The sequence below is a fragment of the Varroa destructor genome, unplaced genomic scaffold, assembly GCF_002443255.2.
Source record: "Varroa destructor unplaced genomic scaffold, Vdes_3.0 BEIS01000004.1, whole genome shotgun sequence".
In the NCBI taxonomy this organism is placed as follows: domain Eukaryota; kingdom Metazoa; phylum Arthropoda; class Arachnida; order Mesostigmata; family Varroidae; genus Varroa; species Varroa destructor.
In genome coordinates, this window is record NW_019211457.1 from 49,995,394 (window position 1) to 50,015,055 (window position 19,662).

The following is a 19,662-nucleotide window of genomic DNA, read 5'->3' on the forward strand; positions in this document are numbered from 1 at the left end:
AATATCCAAGGTTTACTTTACGGTGACGCATTTTATATATGCGGCATTTGTAGATTCTCAAGCGCCATTTGGTACAGCACCAAGGACTAAAATTTTCTTTGAAAGACTCGAAGAAGCGAACGACACGTTTGACCCAGCAAGCATACTTCAAGGAGGATGAAGAATGCACTGGTAGCAGCTACAACAATCGGTAAATCACATAAGCTTTTACTACGTAGGACGATGGCTTTTGTATATCTCAAGAGAGTTTCAGGATCGGTATTTCGCTAATCTAGGAGCGTCTAATAGCGAAGTAAGTAGCTAAATCTTGCTAAGCTCTTGTTCCTACAGTACAATGTCAACACGCAACTGCTAAACATTATTTTATGTACCACCTCTGCCAAACGCTGCTTTTTATAAAAGACTTGCAAAAAAGCTTGAGTTACCATAAACAGCGGCCTACAACCATTTAACCCATGCTGTGGTTCAGTATACCGTACATGGTTCAGTGCATTGTATGGTACTATTTATGGCCGGTAGTGGCCGAAAATTACCAGCTGGGAGCATAACTGCAAACCTTCATACTAGAGGTTCCTGCTTTTATGTTCACGACGTTATTCTATATATTATTATCGTTATGATTATTAACAATTTCTTTAAATAAATGTAATAGATATAAATAATGTACCTGCTAAAAGTGCGAATGAAAGGTAATAATAAAATGATATGCCTAAAAAGACCATACATCTCTCAACAAGAACGCGCATCTATTCATACTAGCCGGCTACCCCAGGGTTGGCCGTTTGAGGCTCTGAGTATGTTCTGGAATAAGCATATTTGACCGCTGAACAACCCTGCTCTGATTCCATTGAAGTGCTATGTATAAAACATGATCAAGCGGTACCTCCATATGTCTGGGCATGACAACATCAATTCGCTCACGTCTTTAACAAGATGACGTTCGCACGATCGTAAAGGGAACATTTTAAAGATAGGTTTTTTTTTTTAAAGATAGGTAGGCGGCTGAAGCCCTGATTGAAGCGGTAATATAAACTTTAATTACATTTAAAGATAAATACAGGTTAATGGCGGTCGGGAACGACACTGCACATACAAGAAATCGTTAAACTTTGTTTTTGTTTAGCTGTAGCCTTAAAACACATGTGAAGTATTCGAATTTAAGTCAGCTGCCCTGCAATGAAGGGTTTTAATTTACCAACTAATGATTTTTTAGAAGATGAAATTGCCTGTTTGAGGACTTCCGATTATGGCTGGAAATCTAAAACTATGAGTGTAAAGCTTAAATTCTATTTCTTAATCTGGTACTATCCAAAATCTAAAGATGTTAACGAAGTGCTAAAACAAACTTCAGATGCACAGTTGTATAAAGGACGGAATATTTCTTCGGTATAATCCAGTAGCTTCATAACCAATTTCGAGGAGCACTCAGTTGTAGACTGATAATTTTCTATGGAGCCTGTTTAAATATAGGAGCTGAACATTCAGTTAAATCCATTGTTTGAGCGTCCACTGCTATCGCATTCCTTTGATTTCCACAAGAACAGACGAACAGTTGAGACTTCGAAATTCCTTTGCCCCTTAAAACTTTTGTTAGCTCTTCCACTAAGCAATTTGCTGTTCGACTTTGCCGGCTATAAATATCCGATACCCTCTTTTTTCGTCGGTGTCCATCGGTGTGTGGTGGTTATCAATCGCTATTTCAAATACTTACTATATGATTTTTAGATCACATAGCTAAAACATAGTGACTCCTCGAATTTTACTTAAATACTCAACTGTGTCAAAAAAAAAAACGGCTGATTAGCGTTGCGCAAATATTCCTGTTTGTCCGGCCATAATAAAAAGTTTGAAATTTCGTTTTAAAGCTAAAGGACTGTAAACGTAACGGTTTATGGCTCCTGCTTGTATGACCTATTAGTATTGGCTACTTTAAATCAACTTATTGGACCCGGTATTTAAAAAATAAATAGGCACATCTTTAAATATATATCCTTAACTTCAAACAACTGACCTTCTACTTCAAAACTTCCCCCATTTCCCCTATTGCTTTTTTAGATTATTTATATGTTTTAAGTTAACCCCTCCGAATAACTATAGGGGGATCGGTTGAGCCCAAGTAATTACCGGCGTAATGCTCTTTCGTGTCAAGGATCAAGTTTTAACTGATTAGCCTGCTAGTCCAGTTTGCTTGCCGTCTATTCCGGTCCACCGAATTAGCTCTCAGTGACGTCATTAGGTTCATTCACCGTAGGACTGCAGATGGTGACATGCCCACTGGCGTTTTTCGTGACGTTTCTGAGGCCTTTCTTTGTTGCAACATGGTACCCTGTAATAATACTTTTTCATTTGGAGCAGACTTCAAGCCGTGCAGACGCTTTTTGTTTTGTTTAAATCGTCGAATTATGCAAGCATGGAAAGTGATAGTCCTTCCAACAGCGAATTGATACCGGCTAACTTACCTCAAAATTCGATTATGCGACTGTTTTGCTTTAGTTTCTATGCATTATTATATTTATTATATTATATATATATATATATATATCTTCTATCTCAAGTGAGTACTGACAGAAAAGCGAACAGAGTTAACAAAACCAACGCTTGCCGTACTTTAATTCCTTATGTCCTATTGTATTACAGTTGGAGATGGTATTTGGAAAAAAATCATTGTGAATCTACAAGTAATTCAAAATTTTGATGTTTGCCATAAGTCATATAAAATTTCATAAATTTAATGCATCACGTGTGCCTGATTTCGAAACTAAAGTTTCGTATTTTCTATTTCTATAGTTTATTGTCATTTCAAATATTAGCTCATTCTAAAAAACATAGCTAACACACGATGCAACGTTTTATTCTCTACCTTAAAATTTTCTGATGTCCACATCCTCACAACCAATATTTTTAGCGCTAACGTTAGGTAACCACGGAAATTGGCTATATAAAGAGGTAGAAATTCGTTTAGGCATGAGTAATTACCTGATACCTGTACCGTAATGGTGCAATGGTAACGTCTGCAATGGTCGTGTGGTGCAACGTGGTGCAATGGTCTAGTAAAATGACGTATGCATGACGCGGTGATGCTGAGAAGAAGAAGGCGTATTTGTTTTATGTTTAAAGTCAGCCATTTAAAGCAATGCCAATAGAGTTTCGCAAGTAAAACTCGTCGAAAAATTTCGTCTACTGTAAGTGTTCCGCTTTCATTAGGCTTTTTTTGTCATATAATTGACTATAACAATATATTGTACAAAACTCGCATACTTAAAGGCATAACAAATCAATAATAACCATGACGTATACACCAATATGTATATAATTATCTTCTGTAAAGGTCGTAAGGAAGGCACTTTACTTTTTACTACAGTTTATTAAAGCTCATTTGTACCACTTAGAGTTGGCTTAGAAAAAATATAAATGATGCAAATACATTAAACCAAAAACAAATATTTCTCAAAATAATGCGCTCCTTGTCAACAGAGACGATGGTTCTTTAATTAACTATTGAGAATTAAGACCTACTAGGCACTTTTGGGCAACGCAATTTACTGTAGGTAAAGGGTATAAAATACAAGGAAATCGCGTGAACGGGTGCGCTCTAGGTTGGTACTCTGATGAAATCCCTAATGTCTTATATGAATCTAAGAGTACTATAGCGCGCGTGTTAACACCCACGCTTGATACTACAGCTTTAGTGTACCTCAGACATGGCTGACAGGAGATTAACTCTAAAGACTGTTCTTAAGCATAACGTGCGGAAGTGCATGATATGAGGCAACAGATATAGAAATGAGCAAAAAATAAAAGAGCAATAAATTAAATCGTAAATAATCGCAAGAAATATATTATTATTATTAGTATTAATAATATGTAGAAAGTTACTGCTAGCAACGTTTCATTGCATATAACTTGCATTGTATTTATAAAACGATATATTAAATAACGACACTTTTTCTAAACACTCGCAAGACTGCCATGTATTTGTTGATGAATCTTTTATAATTATGAAATCTATAAGTACATGTTTAGAAATATAGGTTGTCCAAGTTGCAAAAAAACATGAATAGCCCATTAAGATTCCCTATTACATCAGTTTCGTTGCTAGCAAGCTTTCTAACCGATTTATCCCATCGAGAACGACATACGCGCGGAAAAGAATAAAAAAAAAAGAGACCGTTAGAAACGATTGTTACTGTTGCAGATGATTTTATTGTTTTTTGAACAATGAGAAAATATACAATTGTATTATCGGACTAGTTCTGTTGTATGGGAAGAGGGTAAACTGTTTAGTCGCAGTAATACGCCTTGATAAATATAATGACATATAGTGATACATATTTCTTTATTTAAATCCGTACCTTAGTAATAATATTTTCACCGTATGCACTTTCTTGCACAGTCACACACTTACGCACACCACGTTAATCGTACATTGCACATGTATACACTTTACATGATTAAATTGCTAGCTTCATGTGACATATATAATCGCGTATTAGCTAATATAATCATTATCTTCAGATCTTCAACTTAGATTAAACATTTTGCGATTTGTTTGTTAGTTTGTCCATGTGGTCAGTAAACTTTGGTCAGTATAATTCAGTTTACACTTTGCACCGCTGTAATCTATTTGAAAGCCCGTTGTCGCTACCATTTTGTTTTCTACATACCATTTTTCAGGTTCATCTGTTTAATATACAGTTAGTTAGGAACTATGCTTGTGTTGTATTTATAGGAAATAAATATCTCCCACTGGAACTCCCGATAGTTAGAACAAAATAAACACTAGATGATTTATTAAGAATAAATTATCTAGGTCTAACAACGGAGCAGAGAGATTAACAGCTGGCGTATCTTATGCCAGCAATTACCAATCGATTGTTAAACGTGAAATAATTGTTACGTGGATGTCTGGAGGACTGCACCAAATTAAGCACAATACTAGCTTTATATATATCCCAAACATTTTGCTTAAGCAAACCTTGTTTTCGTTCATTTATAACAGCGGTGTGTGTGTATGGCAGATTGGCACATAGCGAAGCCTGACGTCACGGCTGGTGCCATACCTTCACACCGTTGATATAACGACAACGCTGTTTATCGTGTAATTGATGTGTTCCTTACCGCATAAATGCGGACCATTTTTATATATTTAGCCGAAACCGTGTTTCCGTAAGTAAAAAACGTGATTCAAATACCTGCGCAACTGTTTTGATTGAACGAATAACAACCAGACTACTTGACACAAAATGTGACTCTTTCAGCCAAATCTTACTTAATCTTAAATCTTAAGTGCTATTTGTGCTACTAGTAAGCTTCTTCTTATCAAACACCTTCTAAAACCTGTAGGAGCAAGCCTAGCAGTCAAATGCCTTCGCCACATACGCAGTTCTTACAGCACCAACAAAGCTATTGTCAGAAAAGGAAGTTGAGTCGTATTTGGTAATTATTAGTCTCCTCGTTCGATAAACTGGCGAAATAAACGACACCATTCCCGCTCACGACAAACAGAAGTTGTTTGTAAAGTATCAAATACACGCATCTGATGCCGTAAGTGTAAAATTTATCGGTAGCGACAACAATTAGCTGCAATTCTATAACAACATTTAACAGCGAGTTGAAGGGCAATAAATTTATTAAAGGATCGATGTATAAAAAAGTACAGAAAATTGTACCAACAGTTACGTAAACATTAATTTACTGATAACAAACATAAAGAATAACTGAGAGAGGGAGGAGCGATTCCCGAGTTTGCCGCATTAGTCAATACATAAATCATGGACAATATCTGCAAGAATCTGCATAATCGCACACAGATAATATGAAACAGTTCGGATGACATGATTACGACCAGTGCTTATCCATGGATAGCACAAAACTAATAAAAATGAACTAAAATGAGCCAGGTGCATGGATATACCATTCACACAATACACCGGGAAAATAGACATGTTGACCGTACACCAAAAATGTAAAGTAATGCGTTCGTACAATAAGTACTATACGCCGTGTAAGAAAAACGAAACAAAGAAATCTATCTGCGGAAAGCATTTTTGAGAAACGAGACGTTCCAAAAGCTAGAAGAATCCTGGTTTATCATGCCTTGAACGGAAGATTTCTATAATTTAGTATTACTTGATAAGTTACAAAAACGGTTGTGCAGTCTTGATTGGGCGCTAAATGGGGTAAGAGAGTTAGCTTGGAAACTGCAAAAGCCACTCCCAAATGAGTGACTCAGGTGGGAAATCTTCAGAGATTCGTCTATTTCCTAAATGATGACCGCCAATCGTCGGTTTCTGTTGTAGGGTCTTCTAAAGAAAGTATTAAGGTATAATAGCGAGAACAGATTAACTTCCCAAATAACAAAAACATGCGACTCGGGGCAATGCTCTACTATATACATATTTAGATCGTTTGTAAACTTAGCTAGCGATCTGCTAATTAATAATAGAGCTTGTGGCGAACAGAGCAACCCAACCAGTCCTCCAGTGGTACAAAAGTGCACTATCGAAATCGAACATTTACCTGAGTTTCGCAAAGTTTTCGTAGAAAAAAAGCTCTGGAATATCTGGATAATGCCCGCCTTCAGTGACTTAATTTTCCTTGACTCGGTATCTTGGCATGAAGTCAACCAAAGGCAAAGTACGCAATGATTATCAATAAAATCGTCATTCAAATATCAACAGCATATTCAAGATGTATACGGTGGGTATGCTCCACGCCTCTGGTGGTTTGCCCTTAGTTCCGCCAGCCAGTTCACAGTCATATTCTGCTCTAGTTTTTTCACGTGAAGTGTTCAATCAATATTTTTAGTACACAACTACTAAAGATGAAATAAATAAATTGTGCTCTATGATATCGCTTACAGCGCATCTACGATGAATCGTAGTAGTAAAAATGAATAATTAATTTTATACAGATACAGACGACGCCATAAAACGAAAAAAAATGTGAAACATCCTACTTTAGTAAATTTCCACTTCCTACTGGAAGAAATTTGGCTTCGTTCATTTTGTAGTCTGGAGCGGCTGGTGCTTTTTGCTTCTCATTTTTAAATCTTCACCGCCAAAACTATCGGTGTTCGGGGACGAATAGTGATGCTGCTGAATTAGTGATGACTCAAATTGTCAGTGAATCTATTACAGCATCGATTCGATCATGAATTAAGTCGTTCGATTCCTCCATCGGTCTATTGGTTTTAACTCGCACAGTTGGATTCAACAAAATACCAACATGCTAATATATATATATATATATATATATGTATTTCCGAATAAAGCTATGTAATGAGAGACGACCGATAAACTAGGAATTTGTTTCTAATGACTTGGTGAAGTGCTTGCCTACTTCGTTCGTCGCTAACTTGACGGAAGGCGCAATTGCCATCACATACACTCTGGTTTGTAAATAAACGCTTCGTTCAATGACTTAAGTTGAACCTACCAGGAAACATAACGCGATAAAAGCACAACTCTCAGATAAAATATTTGTACACAATCAAATGAAGAAAGGAAGATAAGGATGGAGTTGTACCAACATAGACATAATGTACCTAGAAAAAATTATGTTATATTGCGTACGCCTACCCTATTATTATTATAGATATTATATATCTACAGCTTTTGTTGACACATTCTGATTGTGTTGGCCTGCCTTCACTCATTCTCCCACTCTCGCAAGCTGTTCCTCGATTACACCTCAATGTATGTTTGCCTTGTTTCATTATCTATAAAGCGTGTGTGTGTGTGTGTATGTGTGTTTTTAGAATTTATGATCATCTAGTGAAGTTCGCATCCATTTGCTGGCTTTCACAACAGTCTGCAGTTTTTTGCAGAGATAATCATAGTAATAATAATAATCGTCAACACATGCGTCAGACACAACATACTGCCAGTGTATTATATATATATACACACCTTAACTTGTTATTTATATGCATATACTTATATCAATGCGCGCAAAACGAACATCGCAGCAGCCACTAAAATAATGATGAATAAAATGTGTGTATATGTCGATCTGCTTCATCGTTTTTTAAAGAATACAATCGTAATTATAAACATTCTGATACATTTTTTTTCAGGTTCGGCGGGCAAATGAATAACATCATTACATTTCAATAAAGCAGGACTGTCTGTTCTTCACTTATCATTTTTGTTTGCCTCATATATATATATATATATATATATATATATATATATATATATATATATACTACAAGCTTATAAGCTCATAAGACGCCGATGTCGCGATGTGTGACGACCACGTTTTGTCCATCCAGATACAATGGATGCCCGTGTTCCCTATAGTAGGCTGCCCTTTACCATTTTTAAAGTTTTCTCACCGTGGATCTGCCTTTTATATTTCTTACCTTTGTCATTTCGAAACTGTCTAATAGCTCCCTATATTCCGCTAAAGACAGTCACACACACACACACACACACATAAATATCAATTCAAATTACTTAATAGTTTACATCACCAGTAATTCCTCCTCTCGAATTCTTTAAGTTTAGCTCATCAATATAGCAAACGCGCAAAATCTAGTGAAGATGTCAACTTGTGCCTTTCTGCAATCTGTCCGTCCTCTTGCTCTGTGGATAGAGCCTTTCACTACTAAGCCTAGATCCATACGGTACTCCAGATTCCATATATAGCTGTACCCGTATGTTGGTCAAAGTTCCTGTTGTGAGGCTACCGCTCCTCCACAAAATGGAAACGATTTTTCACACACACTCTTAAACATCGTACTCGGAAAAGCACTTTCTTGTATACAACAATTATAATAATAATAATAATAATAATAATAATAATAATAATAATAGTCATCGTAAAGCTCTATTGATGATGTTATTAAGAATGTTTTCTTATTTGTCACCAACAGCTGATAGCCTCGACATACTATTGCCGTCTTCGGATAACTCCTTTGCTCACCGTTTTCTTCCCTACGAATTCGTGCTCAAGGTTGCGATGGAGGTTGCTGTTGATGTTGTTGCTGCAAGGTTAACAAATCCTGTCCCTGGGCCTGTTGTTGCTGCTCATCAGAAGATTGTAACATTGAGGCAGGAGGCGATCTTGCTAGGTAAGATGGCTGCTGGTTAGTGTTTAGACCGATCTGGTGTGGTCCAGGTGAATACGACGGTTGTTGTGAAGCGAGCAAAGGCGATAGGAAGCTTTCAACCCCGACGCCGCCCTCGACAAGATCGCAAAGCACCCCAGCCGCTCGAAGTTTGTTCAGATGACAACGTTTGTGGGTCACCAGCTGGTGGCCCCGTTTACAGCTGAAATTACGATCATAACGCAGAGGGTTGTAAATTCTAATTAATCATGACGTTACATAATCAAGAACACCAATCAGCAAATATACGAGCGTTGAATCTCTAGGTGGTAAGAGCAATGCACACGTAATAATCTCCTTAGGCTTAATTTACTATCTGCCAACCAACTTAACCTAGTAAATTGGAAACATTATGTGCTAAACTTGAAGAAAACAATGTACTATCGCTTTTTGTTTTGTACTTTTAACAGTTTTTTTTTTTATACTCCACAATGAGATGACATTTGTTTTGGTTGGATTTACCTTTTTGCAAAATGGTACCTGGCTGTCCAATAGGAAACAACTTAACTAAATACAACTCATCTTTTTTATCATCATCATCATACCGATAATCACAGAGATCGCATTTGTACGGCCTCTCATCCGAGTGTCTCTTAAGATGTTGTTGAAGATTAGAACTCTGTGAGGAGGTGTAGTCGCACACTGTGCATTTGAAAGGCCGCTCTCCTGTGTGCACTCGCATATGAGTCTTCAACCAAGAAGGCCACGATGTAGTGTATTCGCATTGGCCGCATCTACACAGAATCATTACAAATTCACACCATTATTAATAGCATAATTTTTGTTAACTAAAAAACCCCCACACATAAGTGCCGTTCGCTTACTCAGTCGGATATTATTAGCATGATATACAAAAAACGTTCAAGGGTCAACCTTTAAAAAACGACATCTACGAAAAACTAGATCCAAACACAACGAATGAAACTGGGGCCTGATGATGTCTTAAACTGTTAAGCCAATGAGTCATGGAAAAGTGAATGATGTGATAATGAGCGGAGGACCTAGAATTCTGATATTTGTCATGACCTATTTGTTCGTTTATTTATATGCTAGCGCGTCCAAGCCGCATTCAGTAAACTCTACAGTTTGGCTGACATCGTGAGCCGTTCTTCGTCAGACGCTATTTCGACGTAGCAGGTATGTTCGATAATACGAGATGTCACTCGACCAGTTTTCGATATAGAGTAAATATTTTTACTGATTTTTACTTTTTTACTGATCCTTTAGTTGAAACCATGCTATTGTTAGCGGCGGTAATTATAAACAATTACAGAAAAGCCAATTGCGTCACTGCTTATGGTTGGTGTAAGTAATGTTTTCTAAGTCATTTAGATCACTGTGTAGATATTCGTCATTATGAGCAGCACTGATTTCCGATCCTCTACACCTGAACACCTAGAGAAATTGGATTCGTGGCACAACGAACTGAAATTATTATTTCTAAATCTATCGGAACGAGGGAAAGTACTGTAAACGACGCGTAAATATAGAAAGCAACGGAAACATTTCTCATCTTTTTTTTTTTTTATTTTCATGCGACTATTGCCGCCTTAAGCCTTTATACTGCCACCCCCTGGCATCGTCATCAGTATCATCACCATGCCCTTTCCCGTCAAAGCTAGTTGCTGTTGCTAGATATTATCACGATGATTTTTCCGGATTGATAAACCAGACTTATTCGTTTTCACTCGCGTTCTCGTTCGGCCTCCGTTTTACTATCTTGGCCGTTCATACAGCGCGCCCCGAATCATCGGCACTATCGTTAGTTACGACAAACTGCAGCGGCGCATTTTACTGTGTGTGTATAAAATATTGTACGATCGAGCCACCAGCACCTAGCGGGCGCACACGCTGCCGCAAGCGTCCATACGGCGCTCACAAACAGCAGCAGCACGACCATCAGTAACCAACCTCTAGCTTCGCAGCGGCCTCACGCTGGTACCACTACGACTTACCGCGCTAGCAGCAGCAAATCAACGCGGGTGATAACACGGAAAAGCGGCAGCATCAGCAGAAACAGGGGTAGCCCAGCTATCAAGAATGAACATCGAAGAACGATGCAGAAAGTCTGTCGACGAACATTTCTAATATTTACACAACTGCCACTTTGGCAGCGGTAACTGCCTCCTCCCGCGCGGCGGCAGCAACCTTCGCTGGGTGAGTAGACAGACGAGGGACAGGCAAACAGAAAGGAGCGCCATCACGCAACGACGGCCCACCAGGCCACTGCTGCAGCCGCCCACCACTAGCACTAGCCAGTAGCTGACTAATTGAGCCAGACCTCCACTTATCAGTCTCTACTATTATCTATAATAGCTAGTCAAGCAGGTAACGCGGGGTGTTACAGACGAGGACCTCGCTATCGACGGCACCAGTAGTGAATGTAGTCGTGCTATAAGCTATTATTCGTGGACGGCAGCTACCCAACCCAGAATTAGGTCCAACAGGATCAGTCCAACAGAATAAGTCACAACTGCCGCCTCTTTCTCTTCTTCCCTAGCGGCAGTAGCAGTATCATCATCATCAACAGGAGATATCTATGCTGCTACTGCTGTGCCTCCACCGAAGCCGTCGTTGCGACTGCTGTTGTTGGCGTCGCTGTTGTGGCTATATTAACCAAACAACAGCGCGCAGCCGCCAACGAATAACGATACTAAGGAACGGTCGATTACTGAAGGGCGACCGAGCAAGCGTTGTTCGTTGTTTTAGGCAGGCAGTCATGGGAAGAAGCGTGCGCGCGCTAAAATGGCTTGACGGACAAATGGACCGTCTCCTTCTATCTGACCGCCGACGACCGGTCGTCGGCGGTCAGACGGACAGTGAGGCGGGTAAACTACGCGATCAAACGGAGGGACCGACTGATGTAAGTACGCAGCGAACAACGACAACAATTAATGTTATTATGGCAGCGGAAACTCTGCTGTCGGAGAGCGAAAAAGAGTCACTGACAAAAACCGCTACGAACAAGCTTCAAGTCAAGCAAAGAGATGTTAAGCATTTTTTTTTCCAATAGAAATTCAATTACCCAGCTAGTCTTGCTGCTTATTACTTATTCTCTTTGTCCACCTGACCTTACTATGCACCGAAATATTCAAGTGCGCTTAATACTTAGTATAGGACAATCTGGAACGCACATTTATTTCAAGCTGAATTGAACGGAAGTTACGGTTTATGCTGCCACAATGTGACCTCAACGATTAACTTCGCTCGCCAATGGACGTTAGAAGCGAACAGAGCTAAGGTAACAAATCGGAAGATTTCTTTACCCTCCAGCGTGACAATAATTTTTGATTGCGTATGAGTTGCTTCTATCTTTGACAGTTATTTAGCACTCTCGAAACTCTCCATGGCAAACACGGTAGCAATAGTAATGAGCTATTAAAAGGAGAGCAACGACAAAAACGAAAACAAGTATGGACTCATTAAACTAAAATGAATTCATATTTTGCTCTATGGACATGAAGAGAGTAAAATCGAAATTAGCTATCATGATAAGTCCAAGCCCAATGTAAGAGCCCTCTGAGGTAGTTACACGGGTTTTTGCTGCTCGTAAACGGAAGTTATTCGTTGTGAAAAACATATTCGGCCTAGTGAACCCCATACATGTCATATATGATATTGTATTGCGCCTCGCATAAACATCATACTTTCAATAATTAAATGGGTTGATCTCACGATGAATTGCCAGAGTCAGCAAATTCATGGGTGTAGACTTCTCTAACAGATGCAACAGACTGAAATCTAGCATGAGCTGATCTGGCCTCTTGTATTTGTAGTGACGCCTAGTTAACACCGATATTCAAAAAGGATATAACCAAGAATAAACGGGAGGGTGTTTGCACCAGCTACCAGCCGGGAGAAAATTTACGATTCTGATATTTCGAACGATGGGGAAGTAAGGGAAAGAGACGGAGACAAAGGGCGACTGGACGATTCACGGCGATTGTGAGCCCTGACGGCGGTTTCAATTGAGTATCTGCGGATATTTCCATATTCTAAATCCATCGGCAGATCTGTGTGTATGCACTATACATAGAATGGTGAACGAAACAGGTAAACCTAGTGGACGACAGAGCAAAAACATGCAGGACAACAGCCTGGCTTGCTCAGCTTGAATCAGTTGTCGTTGGTGTCATTATCAGGACTACTGACTCTTTTGGCCGGTTCGTTGCTGTTCATTCGACTGTGTCCATCTAACAATAGGACAGTTTAGACCGCTGCCACCTCCACTATTACTGCTACGCTAGAGCCATTTCTACCGCAGATAGACACGCGCACGGACAGAGCGGCAGTTGTTTAACGAGAACTGTGTGACAGATTTAGTTAAGTATCGGGTAGAAGAAAAGAAGATGTTTTTAAGCAGGTAGATTTGAATCTAATCAAATTCACCAGAAGCATTTGAGTGCGCGCACAGGTGGTAAAATCACAGAAATAGAAAAAGGAAATGAGCTCACTTTAAGCAGCATAATGAGGGGCTGGCCTAATAGCATTATACAATTATATTCATTTTACACACATATATACATCTCCTGAGGTATGTAAACCTTGACATGGATGCAGGATTAAGCCAGTAAATATTCGCCTCGTGATCTTGCAGTAGAAATATTACTTTATATGATTTTTTATTAAGAGGTAAAATCACAATTATCTGGAAATTCGATCTACAAGCTCATAATCAGACTAGTTCATCTCTAAGTAGAAGTTTATTACAGATCTCACTAAAATGCTTAAACATCTGAGCATCGACTCTCTTTTGCTAAAAATAATAATAATAACAAAGGTCATACGGTACCAACATATTAGCTTCAATATAAATACGAATAAGCCTTAGCTGTGAGATGTTTCTGTTGCCTATACTGAAGAAGAATCTGGTTATATATGCCTGATCATAAGAGTTACACCGTTTGGCTCAACCCAGCGTTAATGGAGCAGTGCTAATTCTGCTTGTCTCTTTATTGGCTATCTAGTGATCGCCATCTTTTGCGGCTCGCGACCAGAGGTGGTTAGTCATAAAGGCAGAATTCTTAAAATGCATGTGTAAATTTGCCCATATAAACTTAGTACAGGTTTCGCAGGCGTTACTAAACTTGGGTCTACGAATAAACGCCACATGAATAAAAGCCTGCGCGAATCGAGGACCAGCTAACGCATTACGCCATTTTATCGGTCTGCTTCGGCTGACTCAGAATTACATTTACCGATATTGCACGGGATCACCTCAATTTTATTATTCCGTTTTCTCGGCGCTTTAGTGGTTGAGACGTCGACGGATCTATGCACTGCTATGAGTAAGTGAGTAAATGTTTAGCAAACATTGACCAAGAATGACTAACCTGTACAAAGCCTTCCCATTCCCACTAACTCGCGTTCGGCGAGAGGCATCTGCTAATGCTTGTAAAATACCTGAAATCATTCCGGAATAGACGCAGTAAGAAACATATCCCATCGTATGCGTTCATATCCACTTTTGTTGCTGCCATCACCAGAAATCTGATCAGAAACTGCACGACACATACACCAGTAAAAAGCAATTATTATGGTTAAAAACAGAGCGACGATTGTTTACAGAAAGAGTAGTGCATTTATTGTTCTGTTGAGCTAGTTTAAGAAAAAGGGGGGTGGGGGTAAGAGAAGTGCCCACTGCCACTGAGTGCTGCTGCGCTGTAGTTATCTACCAATGTTCAAACATATTATTATTATTATATAGTACATGTTCAGAATTCAGTGAAATGAAGTAGCCTAACTTCGATAAAATCGCTGACCCGATTAATGTAACTTTCTCGTGTCGTTTCTGTTTCCGTTCTAAGTTGACTATAAGGGCGATTTAGCGAGAAAACAAGTAACTGCAAGAAGAATCAGCTATGAAATAAGATTCGCACATGCGACTGTAAAACATTGATGTGGATTCTGCGACGCAGGCACCATCGTGTGAACTTCATCCGTAGTTGGTAACGAGACACAGTGAACAGTACCAAAATGAACAGGCATCACCTCTTTCGGAGTGTATATTATCTAGGACCATCAAGCGGGGTCCCTTTTGCATGAATTTATAAACGTAAACACATGAGCATAGACGTGATGACTCCTTTAAGAGATCACTAAGTCGCTCTAGCTAATAATCTTCTGCGCTAGCATGGGATCACACATTGGTGTATAACTGCGGAACAAAAAGCACACAGTGCAGAATTAGTTGAACCGTGTTAGAAACCGTGACTAGGATGACCAAGGGGCGGAAGTGAGGTGGAGAATCGAAAAGGCGTCAGAGCTGTAGAGGAGAAGGCGGCGCAGTAGCACTGTGGAACAGGCGTCAGGTTTAGGTAACGCATTCAGGTGATGTAGGACACACCGGCCCCTCTTTCGGTAAAGGTTTGCGTTGCGGCTCCTGGTACGATGATTCTTCATTAGCTCTGAAGTGGCACTAACCATGGCACAAACCAATAGATTTGTTCCTTGGTTACTTTTAGAGCGCGTAAATCGCAAAGCATTGAACTAATTTTCTGCATCGCACAGCTGCAAGTTGGCCGCCGCGTCTGAAATGACATTACATTTTAGTAGAAGCACGCGTAGATTTACTAAACATATTTCCGCAATCTTATATATTTTCAAGAGCTATTGTAAAATAAGCATGAAAATGTCCATTACGTGAATTATATAATGGATCATGAGTTATGTGGTTATTAGATTTTAGAATGTAAAATAGCAGAAGAGACTCGTTTTAATTATCGTGAGAAATCAAACTTTGCACCGACACGGGATTAAATTCCAGCTCCATTCGAACGCGTAACTTTATTCAGTTCAGTATATCTAATACTTGAACGGTTTTGATGATCGTGCTGCAATACTACGCATATCTCGGGGGCATTCAAAAAACACAGGAGATAATAGATTCAATTTTAACTATATATATATATTCATATGACCCGATGATGACACTGCTTTTCAAGCTAGCGTTTCTTGCTAACGTAGAACGAATAAGATTCGAGTCCTAATTTGCAGAACCTATAATACGTCTTGCTATATATTGGACTGGTTTAGAGTAGGTACGGTAGAAGTAATCTCACTGGGGATCATGTGATAGCACATTTTGGTTAATGCAGTATGTTTTCGAATGATTTTCTAAGTGAACCTTACGCTTCTTTCGTTATCGTTCAAGAAGGAAGCGCGGAACCAATATGTTGTACATAGATCACTTTAATTTAGTAATGCGTGTAAACAAGTGAATCTAGCCTATAATATACGCCTGTTTGCCCTACACGCTGATTAAAAAAGGCTACATCAAGAAGTTCGACTATGACTATTTACACTAGAGGAAATTCTGCGGCAATCAACATACCTGTTCTGCCCTTTCTGAATCTGCAATTAAATGAGCACAATTTTTATTTTCGTCTATGTTGAAAAATTTATGCAGCTCAAAATTTAAGTCATTTTCTATTGTAGTCGAACTAGGACTATTGTTTAAAAGATAGGCGCAATTCTAATTTTCATATAGTCATTCATTAGACTCCACTAGATTTTGCTTGTAATAACACAAACATCTGTAGCCAACGTTTTTGAATGTGCGTAGGGACTGCAAAATGTGTTATGTAATTTTATAGTCTGCACGTGTGTCTTATGTTAATATCCTCTGTCCTTATTTTCAATAAAATTGTGGTCAGAGAGAAATGTAGAGCTGCGCAACCATACGTATGTGTGTGCAGTTCCAGCTGGCCCAGCAGCAGCAGCAAGATGGAGTACTGGGTAGTTTGAGCACCACGTAACAGTAGCCCACGAATGCAGCATCCGTTCGTTGCGCCAGACAGCGGCGACGCTTAATGCAGCGACACAATATTTTGCTCTTTGTCTTCTTTATCCCTCGCCTTGCTTGTTGTTCTTGAAATAAATTTTTCTCCTCCTCATTTACCCCACTTTACGCCTCTCCTATTTCAGAGCCATTTAAGACTTGCATATAATATGCAAATGCATCTTCATGGCACTGTTTTTTTCTTAGCGCTGAATTCTTTTCAGGCAAAAGCTGCTAAGGCAGCGCCACTAGTTGCAGCAGTAGAAGCAACGACAGCGCCAGTTGCTGTCCATTTTTTCTCATCTTTTTCGATAGAACCATATAGTAAAAGATACAAGTGCACAGCGGAACGCACCCGCCGCACAAGCTTAATGATCTTATATTACGTTGTTGATAAACACACACAGGCACACACACACATACACGCACATAGACGGCCCTCCACCCACCCACCCGCAATAAGCTGAAATGGTGAGCAAACGCAGTGCGCTAATCATTGACCTCGCGACTTAAAAAAGAGACAAGCCTGCAATTGTTTAGACGACGCATAAGTCGAATTCTAAATGATCGATGAATCCAATTTCACATACTGAACGCTCTATGAGCTTCTCATAGGCAGAGTTATCAAAGAGTAGCGAACTAATACTATTAATTTCTCACGAAACAGACTAGCGTAAGTACTATTTAGTGTACTCCTTATTTGAATGAAGTAGCATCACTGCGATTTGTTTGTGTATTGATCTCATATTAGAAGTACTTGAAGTTTTTACACGATAAGCTCTATAGTGCACGAACGGCCTAACTGTTCAGCCGATCTATATAGCCATCGAAACAATGGAAAGTTTTGGCGGGTGTTCGGAACCTGCATATTACCTAATAAGTTACTAGCTCTGCATAGTGCTCGTATAAGGAAACTAAACGAGTGACAGATCATATAAACGATAGTAGAATGCCATGTCATTCTGTGCAATCGACATCAATATCGAGACAGCGGTTTTAGTCTGACGTTACTCGATCTATAGAAGAGATTGCGCACTTAAATAGCTACATTTATCGCTCATTACGGTTGTCACTATGACGAAGCGTTACTCTAAATGACGACAAAAAATTTGATGGCACTGCTGTTATTGAAAATTCAAAGACGGCGATAAGACAATAAATGGAACACTTACAAGGAAAAAGGTTACCAGTATATTTAGCCTAGAGCTATTTTCGTATGATATTAGTCACAATGTTAGGAGAAGCAAGCCGCACCAAAATTAACACAAAATTGCCAGTGAATAAGCGAACGAATAAAATGATCTGCAAGGCACATTTGATGGCGCTGTACATTGATTTGCGCCCACTGTCACTCCAGTACACTGTTATGCACACAGGAAGTACACACATAGCACACAATTGCTTGAAACATATTAAAAGCTACAACATATACTATCGCACACGTTTCTACGCTAAGTTCGCATGGTATTGAATCGACATCGAGCTGCGTTCTCGATTCGACTTCATTCAGGTTGATGTAGCATTATGTAGACGAATGAAGGCTGGGCAGTATTCGTTGTCATTCCTGTCCTTGTTGGCTCACAGGGTAAACGTGAAATGTACTAAAAAGAGAACGGAAAACAACTTAATTTACTCAATGTATCCAGTAGCCCAACTGTCAACATAGTATTGATAAAAGACGAGATCAGGCTGCTGCAGAGCTCTGTGAGCGCCCAGCGCTCGCGGAAGTAAATACACCGACATTTGGCTAAGGTGAAGCATAGAACTCCCAACTGCGCGGACTTTGTACAAGATTCCTCCACTCGCACTAAACACGGTCCTTGCACACGCAAAAAGAACTGACACAAGACGACAACGGCACGAAAAGACGCAAACATAGACACACACATGGGCGATCGTAATAACTGACTCACTGGCCGTCGTTTACTAAAGACCATCGTGCGTTAGCAAGTCGCAAGATTGAAGTGCGCCGATTACAACTGCTCGTTGACGACGGTATGCAGTTGATGAGGTTTTCGCACACACTACCTTACTCTTTGTCAATTCGTCAGTAATAAAAATGGACGATGGCAGATGTTAAGAATCGATGACGGTGAAACGGTTGCGAGAATATCCGCAGTCACATTGATGCATGTAAAAATCGGCGCCTATCTAGAACAGCAATAAAGAATACGACCGTCTACATATCTGGCCAAACGCTCTTTTTTGCAACCTTCGTTTCGACAATACTAAATCGCAGTAATCGAAGCGACAAATAGGAATGGCGATTTCACGTTCCTCCCATCCATCCATTAAAAACGGACCCGGTCGAACCTGTTTTTAATTTAATTACGGTAGCTCTCATAATGCACCGGACAAGTAGAACCACGACATTGTCCGACAGTCCCGCACTCAACGGCCAACGCTGCTGCAGCAGCAGCCCTACCGGAGCAGTATAGATGGCGAATAAATTTACTACTGTTCGATAAACATTCCCAGCATCGCTGCCCTGCTTCTATTGCTGCTGAATAATGTAAACACTGAGAAAGGAAAAAGGGGGAAAGGACGAACGCACGCTCAGCATATGGAGGCCTTTAACAGATAGGCCCCAATTAACGAGCCACTGGCTAGCAAATCAAGCGGCGCCAGCTGGATCTAGGCAAGCATTTGCAAGGACCTCTCCCGATTACCGCTGGTGTTGTCGCGGCCGAAGTGCGACACGTTTCCTATGGCTAAATAGCAGTAAACGTAACTATAGTATACCATTGAAACCGTGAGAGACATTTATGCA

At 39.7% G+C, this 19,662-nt stretch overlaps 1 protein-coding gene across 5 annotated transcripts; it reads right to left on the reverse strand.

Annotated features, from left to right (window-relative positions):
- Positions 1-4,175: 4,175 nt before the first annotated feature.
- Positions 4,176-19,381, reverse strand: LOC111249638 (uncharacterized). 5 transcript variants are annotated; one of them, XM_086986124.1, is made up of 6 exons: positions 18,065-19,381; positions 16,446-16,465; positions 15,321-15,642; positions 14,446-14,515; positions 9,658-9,846; positions 4,176-9,275 (listed from the first exon to the last, which is right to left on the reverse strand). In XM_086986124.1, exons 3-6 carry the CDS (start codon positions 15,436-15,438, stop codon positions 8,954-8,956), a joined length of 699 nt encoding a protein of 232 aa, XP_086842250.1. In that variant the 5' UTR covers positions 15,439-15,642; positions 16,446-16,465; positions 18,065-19,381; the 3' UTR covers positions 4,176-8,953. The 5 variants fall into 5 exon arrangements, with proteins under 5 accessions (XP_086842250.1, XP_086842249.1, XP_086842251.1 ...); XM_086986123.1 differs by lacking the exon at positions 18,065-19,381 and adding an exon at positions 16,796-17,341; XM_086986125.1 differs by lacking the exon at positions 16,446-16,465.
- Between the last annotated feature and the right edge of the window lie 281 nt (positions 19,382-19,662).